The sequence below is a fragment of the Nansenia antarctica genome (genome assembly GCF_963989245.1).
Source record: "Nansenia antarctica genome assembly, chromosome: 10".
NCBI lineage: Eukaryota > Metazoa > Chordata > Actinopteri > Argentiniformes > Microstomatidae > Nansenia > Nansenia antarctica.
The window spans coordinates 16565995-16575304 of NC_137680.1; the positions used below are offsets into that span (position 1 = coordinate 16565995).

At 43.8% G+C, this 9310-nt stretch overlaps 1 protein-coding gene across 1 annotated transcript; it reads left to right on the forward strand.

Moving 5' to 3' along the window:
* Positions 1 to 431: 431 nt before the first annotated feature.
* On the forward strand, positions 432 to 8977 carry csad (cysteine sulfinic acid decarboxylase; the record flags this gene model as incomplete). The annotated part of the gene is made up of 15 exons (XM_080541021.1): positions 432 to 477; positions 914 to 1101; positions 1761 to 1887; positions 2401 to 2491; positions 2716 to 2825; positions 3169 to 3284; positions 3796 to 3875; positions 4035 to 4089; positions 4269 to 4385; positions 4657 to 4721; positions 4831 to 4912; positions 5705 to 5904; positions 8133 to 8184; positions 8365 to 8454; positions 8804 to 8977. The coding sequence occupies 15 exons, from the start codon at positions 432 to 434 to the stop codon at positions 8975 to 8977; spliced, it is 1593 nt and encodes a 530-aa protein (XP_080397147.1).
* Between the last annotated feature and the right edge of the window lie 333 nt (positions 8978 to 9310).

Consider the following 9310-nt stretch of genomic DNA (forward strand, 5'->3'; position numbering starts at 1 on the left):
AATGGATTGGCATTAGTAAATTGAGAATTGCATTGGAAGAGTGAGTACAACACGAATGCGTGTGGACAGGTGGGCTAATAGGCTTCTAGCATTGCGTGCAATGAAACTGTCATGACTTTTTAAAATTGCTTTTTTTCTAAAACATTAATTAGTATTCACAATTAACATATTCCCGCAGAACCAACTAAAGAAATGATAAGAAATGATGTACTGTACATAGGCCAATAATGTAAAAGTAGTAATTTCTAAAAATTAAACGTCTATCTTTATTTAAAAGTGGACGCTTTCATCCAATTTGCTCTGCCTACCCCCCCAATGCCATGATTCTCGAGTTCCTTTCTTTGGAACCCTTTATCTCTGTCACAAAGCCTTTAGAATAGTCAGTGAGCGAACAGGTAACAGGTAATAGCCATTGCCCACCTCAAAGAACCATGGACAGCGAGGCCAACCGGCAAGGCATAGTGTCGCTCTTTGGAGGTATAGTATTTAAACACCCGAATATAGGCAACATTGTTTCTTCAATTTGGGTCAACTATAGAAGCTATTTTTGAATTTGAAAGATTGAACGATTGAAAGATTGAACGATCAAACGAGCTTTTCCCTGGCAAGGCAAAGGGGCAGCCCCCCCCACCGCAAATAATAATAATAATAACAATAATCATTAAAAAAAATAAAAAGAATAATAACAATAATAATAATTTTAAAAAAAATAGAAATGTTGGTGAGTAGTGAGAACACTACTAAGATTTGAATTTAGTTCAACTACCACCAAGCTACAGCAAAATGTAGTTGAACTAACAGTGGAGCTACATCTAAAATAACTACTTCCCAACACTGAGAAGGAACAGTACAATGAAGAACAAAGTACAAATTATTGACCCGTGAACTCTCTTGAATCTAAACTGTTCATTAGAGGCCTCCAGTGAAGACCAGAGCCATGTGGAGCTGGAGCATCCGGGGAAGAGCCCACCAGTGCTGGTGGACGGTGTGGTCCTGAACGGGCCCACGCTGGACCCCCAGGCTGCAGAGAGATTCCTGAGGGAGGCCATGTCCATCATCATTGAGGAGGGTGTGATGAAGGCCACTGACGTCAACGAAAAGGTAGATAATAACAATATATTACAATCAATTGGATTTACAGTATATAGCCCTTTTCCAGATGCTTAAAGAGTTTTTCCATTTTATCGCGTGGAAGCTCACCATGTCCACTTTTCTAATGTGTGACACCCATCTGATTCTAACATCCAACCCTTGATAAAACTTAAACTATAATTAAACAATATCACACGAGAGGGAGTGCTGTTATACTGAATATCAGCACGGCTGTGATTCGGTCGTAGGTACGAGGCCGTAGGCCGAGAACAGTAGAACAGTTCTACAGCGCAATTTATTAGTTAACAGTAATAAGCAACAACAGATTATGATTTGTTTGTTTATTTAATCATTTATTTTTCCTCCGTCAACAAAAAATAGTTCTGCAACTGGACTGTTGCCTAGTAACCTGAACACAAACATCTGCAGGCTAGCTACTTTGTATTAACGGTCATTTGACCAGTGATACATATAGTTAAAAGTCCCAGTGCTGTTATACTGTATATCAGCACTCATGGAATGCCTCTTGTCCAATCAAATTACTTGGTCGGAACTAACTATTGTATAAAACAATGTAAAACATGATTCACCTATGCAATATGATCTATGTGCACGGTTCTCCCTCAAACCGTCCCCATCGGCATTGTTTGGTGTTGTCTCATGACCAGGTGTGTGAGTGGCGGGCCCCGGAGGAGCTGAAGGAGCTATTGGACCTGGAGCTCAGAGAAGGGGCCGAGGCTGACTCTCAGGTTCTGCAGCGCTGCCGGGATGCCATCCGATACAGTGTCAAGACAGGTAGGACTCCACTGACCCCCATTCTAAACCCAACCAAACCCTTAATCTTCATATTCCAAACTCCCAAACTCCCATCCCAGCCACCGCTAACCCAGCCCATCCCAGCCACCGCTAACCCAGCCCAGCCCAGCCCAGCCCAGCCCAGCCCAGCCCAGCCCAGCCCATCCCATGACACCTGAGCTGCTCTACTCTGCACTCCCTGACCCAGCCAGCCCAAACAGCCAGACCTGAAATAGAAACAGAAACAGTGACAGGATTATACAGAGCTGGCACACTCCTGGTTTCAAGTATCAATTTATATGTACACCAGAAATAGTTCTAGAGTACTAGAGGTGTTCCATCCTTGAGAGGGGATGCAGTACTGATCATGCACCAATGCAACATAGATATAGAATGATATAGAATAATCATTGATCATGATCATTCTGCTGTATTTCTATGTGATGCACCATACTCATTTCTATCAAAGGATCATTTATGACTATCTTTAACACTGTGGTTCTGTATCTGCAGGTCACCCTCGTTTCTTCAACCAGCTCTATGCTGGTTTGGACCCTTACTCACTGGTGGGCCGTTTCGTCACAGAGGCCCTCAACCCCAGTGTGTGAGTAACAAACCCTGCCCTATCATTTGATTTGTGTGTTTATTTCAACATCTAAAAATGTACACTTTATACAGTCACTCTAGTGTCGTATTTCTTGCGATGATTATGATCTGAATAAGAGCATCTGCTAAATGACTGAAATTAATATTAAAACATTTAGATATGTGTCAGGCTTTCCCATCCTGTAGAATAGAATGTCATATTGTGGCGGTGTTGTTCTTCAGGTACACATACGAGATGGCTCCGGTGTTTGTACTGACAGAGAATGTCGTACTGAAGAAGATGATGGAGATCATTGGCTGGGAGGAAGGAGGGGACGGCATCTTCAGCCCAGGTATGTCGAACATGTCATCCTACGTTTTTGTTTCGATTCTGTTCAAGTGCGTAGAGATGTTACTGTAGCAGTCCTACTGGAAACCTACTCATTCAAACGCGTTGCAATGCATTTACTGTATTGATATCGTGTTGCAAATGTCATTTTGCTGCAAGGTACTGTATGTGTATGTTTACAATTATATTGAAATCACATTCTTGATGTATTTAGATGACAAACTAACACATTCATCTTGTGGTACATTTTCAGACAGGTCTATACTGTACTCCTAACAGTACCCCCAACATCCAGGCAAAGCTGCTTGGACATGATTGATTATGTTGTGTTTTTTTCTTTTTCTCAGGTGGCTCTGTGTCCAACATGTATGCTGTCAACATGGCCAGATATCAGCGCTGCCCTGACGTCAAAGAGTTGGGCCTGTCCGCCATGCCCAGGCTGGTCATGTTCGCCTCACAGGAGGTAAGCACACAGGGCCTTGGCCAATCAGGGGTTACTTATCAGTTCATGGCATGTCTCTAGGCCAATCAGACCACACACACATACATATAAAGCATAACGGGTTGTTTTGAGGGTAATCAAGCTTGTCTGTTGCTATCTTAATGAGGCCAACACCTATCATTTTTCTGACCTGGATCAGATCAGAGTATTTTAGGCCTGAGGAACATTGTGACTTTTCACAAAGGGCCAATTTCAATACCAGTTGAACTGGTACACCTGGGTATTCGCACAGCAGGAAACAGAAAACAGCCAGGTTTTTCCAAGAAGGCAAATCAAACCAGATGATGATGCCATTGCTTTTAATGCTAACATTCATTTCATAACAATCCGTCATAGGGTATGAGTGTGACTCAGAGTGTCTTTGTTAGAGCTGACACTGTAATAAGCTCTAGACTTCCTGTAGTACTGTAGTACTGTTCATCCCGTGGCTTACCTTGTAGTATGATTCACTGTTTGTCATTGGTTGTTTCAGTGCCATTACTCTGTTGCCAAAGCAGCCGCGTTCCTGGGAATTGGCACCAAGAATGTTTACGTGATCCCAACCGACAAAAGGTATGCAGGTTTCCTTCGACATCACACGTAGTCTTGAGTGTCCACAATGTACAATGCACGATGCAGGCCCGACAAAGCAGCGACACCAATCTGACACCTGACACTTCCTAATACTGTTGTGGCACTTCTCTGTTCTCCTGTCGTCTCGTGTCGTCCCAGAGGGAAGATGATTCCTGCAGAGTTGGAGAAACAAGTGAAGAGAGCCGAAGATGAGGTGAGGGGGATGGAACGAGGATGTCAGAATCTAGGGAAGGTTGCCGTGGGTGGCCTGGCTTGTCCTTGTACTGGAGTGATTCCATAGAAATTGAATTAGAAATGAGATTATCTAGCTCCATTAGAGTGACACAATGCTTTGGCCCCCCCAGTCATGACCTGATGTTCTTGTGTTCACAGGGGGCGCTCCCCTTCATGGTTAGCTCCACAGCTGGGACCACCGTGCTGGGGGCCTTTGACCCGTTGGAGGAAATCGCAGACATCTGTGAGAGACATAATCTGTGGTTTCACGTGGATGTAAGTGGACGTGGCAATTTATTTGTTTATTGTACTTTGTACATTAATACTTCATTGATTGATTGATTGATTGATTGCTTCATTCATTCATTAATTCATTCACTCACTCAATCACTCACACATTTATTCGTTCATTCATTCATTCATTCATTTACTGTAGTTCATTCATCCATTCATCCATTGATAGTCATGTATTAAACTATTTAGTTGTTCATTCATCCTCTCATCCACCCTCTGTCTAACTGTTCCCTGGTCACCTTCCTTCCTTCAGGCGTGCTGGGGAGGAGGGGCTCTGTTGTCCAAGAAACACCGACACCTTCTCCAGGGTATCCACAGGTGAGTCTCTGCTCTCCACACATGTAGCCACTAGCTACATCCATTCACTCAACTTTGGTTATAATACAACGGTCCTGATCACTCTCTCATGGTCTTGTTTGTGATTTAGGGCCAACTCTGTGGCATGGAACCCTCATAAGATGCTGATGACAGGTCAACAGTGCTGTGCCTTCATGGTTAGGGACAAAACGGTAAGCCAAGCACAATCTTATCAAAGAAACACAATCACGTTTTCAACATTGAATGGATCCATCCCCAGTGAATTGATGATAATGAGAACCTAAAAACAGAAACTGATATTTCTCTATGGTTAGAAAAAGACCAAAGACCATCTCTACACATTTGAAGCCACTGACTATTACGTAAGCCACTATCTATGAAAATGTCATCTGATAATTAAATAGGGGGGGGGGGGGGGTGCAGAATGAGAGAAAGAGGGTGGGGGGGGCATCGGGGGGTTAGCGTTCCACCGCAACTGAAGTCAGACCTAATGTCAGAGTGTGCAATTACGCTTCAGGTCTCAGGTTACCGACCCCTCTCAGTAGGGGTGAACTGGTTAGCCAAGTGTCCAAAGGGTCACAGTTATTTCAGAGGCAACCAGACACACGTCTGCCTGAGCTGCAGTTACCAGCTGCTCATCTTCCAGGACAGTATATTATACAGTACTCTGTAACATACATTGTCTTATGCAACGACGTTGCACTTCCTGATGTGATATTGCGTTCAATGGAGGCCGGTGGAGGGAGGAATGGCAAGATGCATAGACCTGGAGTGAGGAATGGTATCGTAAGAACACGTCTTGTTCCTCATTCCCTTCCGTGCATTACAATGAGCCGGCCTCCGTTTCCTACCTCCGCCGGCCTCCCCTGATGGCATCGACATCGAACAACAACAACAACAGTTCTTCTTTCGTTTCATCCTTCTTTGGATCCTCCTTTCCTTGAAACGTGACACTTTGAACGTTTCTCTCTTCCTCCCCCCAGGATCTTCTTCAGAGGTGTCACTCCGCCCGCGCCTCGTACCTCTTCCAGAAGGATAAGTTCTATGACGTCAGCTACGACACGGGGGATAAGGTCATCCAGTGTGGTCGCAAGCCTGATGCCTTCAAGTTCTGGCTGATGTGGAAAGCCCTGGGGACACGTGGGCTGGAGGAGAGAGTGGACAGGGCCTTCGCCATGACCAGGTCAGTCTGCCATGGCATGCCTCGACGTACGACCTGTACGACCTCTCTATATTTGACTTGCGCTTCTACGGTATCACAGAACATGATGTACAGTCAAGACCTTGTTAGCCCTTGTCTATACGCTAGGTGCAGCTCAATGGAGGTAGAGATTGGAATCGGAGTGTGGAATGGAATGAGGAACGGTATCATACACGACATGTACACATGTACACGTGTGTGTGCCACTATAGATCTTTGAATACGATACTGAAATCTCATAGAAAGAGAACGAAAGCACTCGTTCAATCTGACTGAAGACAAAAAGGCATCAAAATCTCCCAATTCATGGTTTTGGATATGCACTATTAGAATTGCGTGTGTTTTAGGTGCTTCGTAATGCGTTACCCTGATCAATGTACTGTCTATATGTGATGGGAAGGACACCGCATCTGCTCTGTCTTCTGCCCTCTCTCACCTCTTCACTTGATCTGCCGTGGTCACTGTCCCTCTTCAAATATCAGAGGCGGGAGCTAGAAATAGACTTTCACTGAGATTAGTATCACTGTGGCTTGCAGTATGACTGGGCACAACACTGTGTTTCTATTAAAATGTTACGCATTCTATTAATCAGAGTAACGTAACTTTTTAATGCTGTGTAATTCTGCACCTTGCTGACCTTGATGACAAAGGTCATAAATTTACTCTACAACACCTTTTGCATCCCAGTATTAGTAAGCCCTGCAGAGGATTTTATTTAATTTATTTATTTTATTTACGCCAGATTTCGGCAGAAGGCAAATTTTCATCCATAGTCCCTCGCTTGTTATAAAAAGGCTTCCTAAAAAGATACAATAACAACACACAGTAAAAGCGTACATAGCAAAGGTAATACTGTACATGAAATAATAAGTCATCAAATACAAGACAGGTCATTAAAAAAGGAAATGGATAAAATGGATAAGCCCATACAATAACAACACAGTACAAGTGCAAGCAGTAACGACACCACAGTAACACACAGAAACACAGTACAGACATATAGACAACACAGAAACACAGTACAGACATATAGACAACACAGTAACACATATAGAAACACAGTACAGACATGTAGCATTCAGCATAGACAGCAATGGACAAGCTGACATGACACAGAAACATAGAACATGTAACATTTCAGTAATAATAAAGTTGAATCAGAATCAGAATCAGAATCAGAAGACTTTTATTGCCATGACATGTAAACATGTTAGGAATTTGGTTTGGTACCATGGAGCACGGTTTACAGAAGGACAGGTGCAAGACAGGACAAGACAGTGCAAACCAACATCAAAGTGCAAGAGTCATAATTAATATAAATATAAAGTGCAGAGATCAAGTGTTCAAGTGTTCAAGTGTTCATATCCAGACAGTGCAAAGCTCTCTGGGTGGGGGTGGAGGGAGGGTAGATAGATAGATAGGGGTCAGGTCAGGGGGGGGGGCAGCGGCATTTAGGAGCCGGATGGCTGTGGGGAAAAAGCTGTTTGTATGTCGGACCTTCACAGTATTTATGGACCGCACCCTCCTGCCTGAGGGGAGCGGGGCGAAGAGACCGTGTCCTGGGTGTGCGGGGTCAGCCATGATCTTCCTGGCCCTCCCCAAAGCCCTACTTTTAAACAGGGCCTCAAGGGGGGGCAAAGGGCAGCTAATCTAATTTAATCTAAACTTGTTACACTTGTTAGACTTGTTCGAATTGTGTGACTTGTTAGACCTGTGTGACTTATAGACCTTTTAGAGTGACTTGATGCTTTAGTAAGCAGCATATTTGGAGAGGAAACAGACTATTTATGGTACTGGCTAGGAAATACGGGATGTACAGTGCAGGTCATGGCACCTGAGCTATTCTGTGTGGCCTTTAGCTGTAAATCCCTCTGCACTGCTCACCTTTATGGATCAGACATTAAGTCTGCGGGGGGGGCGGAGCACCAAGTTAGAGAGTCCACATGGCAAGGCCTATTTTCAGCCTGGATTGATACTCCATATCCCCCAGGGCTTCATTCGTGGGCATATAACCTGTTTTTATCTTTATTAGTCTTGACATTACTTCGGACTGGGAGGTGTCTGTCTGTCTGGTAGACAGTGCACTCTAGTGGTGGCTCAGAGAACAGCAAGGCCAGTGTGCTTTGAGGCAGACACATCAACTTGTCTTCTACAGAAATCACAGGCTCTGTGAAATGTATTTGTTTCTTACAATTCTTTACTTTTTCTAGATATCTTGTAGAGGAGATCAAGGAAAGAGAGGGTTTCCGTCTTTTGATGGAGGTAAGAATTCTTAAACTCAATGTAACATTTGTTATACAACTATTCTTGGCAACCACAGTACATGTGCAAACATATACTATTGGCATTACTATCAAACTATAAACCAGGTCACTCCCTATAACTAACCATTGCATAACATGCACATTTGAGTGATTTACCAATTCGGTTTTGTACCTGCAGCCTGAATACACAAACGTCTGCTTTTGGTACATTCCACCAAGTTTGCGGAACATGCCAGAAAGCCCTGAATTCTGGCAAAAGGTCCATGCGGTAAGTGAGAAGACATTTTGACACCTCTTCATATACATCCCTTTCCCCAATTTCTCAATGAGGTAATAAGTCCTGCTTTGGACGACACACTGGAAGTTGATACTATTTGATGGTGAATCATCACATACAAATGGATAGCCTACGCCCATTATGACACAGTAGTTTTTCCAACTGCTGAAATGATTTACTTGTGTAACTGAAGTGGTTATTACAGTGTTTAACCAACATGGGGCAGCTAGCTACCTCATGTCAGAGAGCCTAACTCAGTACAGATGACACAGATGACACCTTCTGAGAAGTTCCATCTCCTTCATGTCAGTATACTGTATGTGCTCCTCCTTGCCCACAGGTGGCGCCAGTGATCAAAGCGAGTATGATGCAGAGGGGATCTATGATGGTGGGCTACCAGCCCCATGGTGACAAGGCCAACTTCTTCAGACAAATCCTCATCAGCCCTCAGGTCAGCAAGGAGGACATGGACTTCTTCCTGGATGAGATCCACAGCCTGGGGAAGGACTTGTGATACCAGCTCCGTGGAACCCAGGGGGTGTGAAGTCTCAAGCCTATCGGCCTTCCACTGCTTGTCTCCATAAAGGGTTTTCACTTGCGTTCTCCTAGTGTATGACGTGCCTTATTATTTATTATACTCTATATCGATTCCATTAGACTTTTAAGTGCACATAGAGTAGTAGTGTGTTTTAGGTGTTCTTCTATGCACTTGATAGGTTAAAGCGAAACACTATAACCAACTTAGTAGACTTGCAGCCTGCACAGTTCTAAAAGAAACGCCATCTCAGGGAAGTTATGGTTAAGAATAGAGAGTGTGACTTGATTAGGGAGGGCTTTTGCTCCCGTG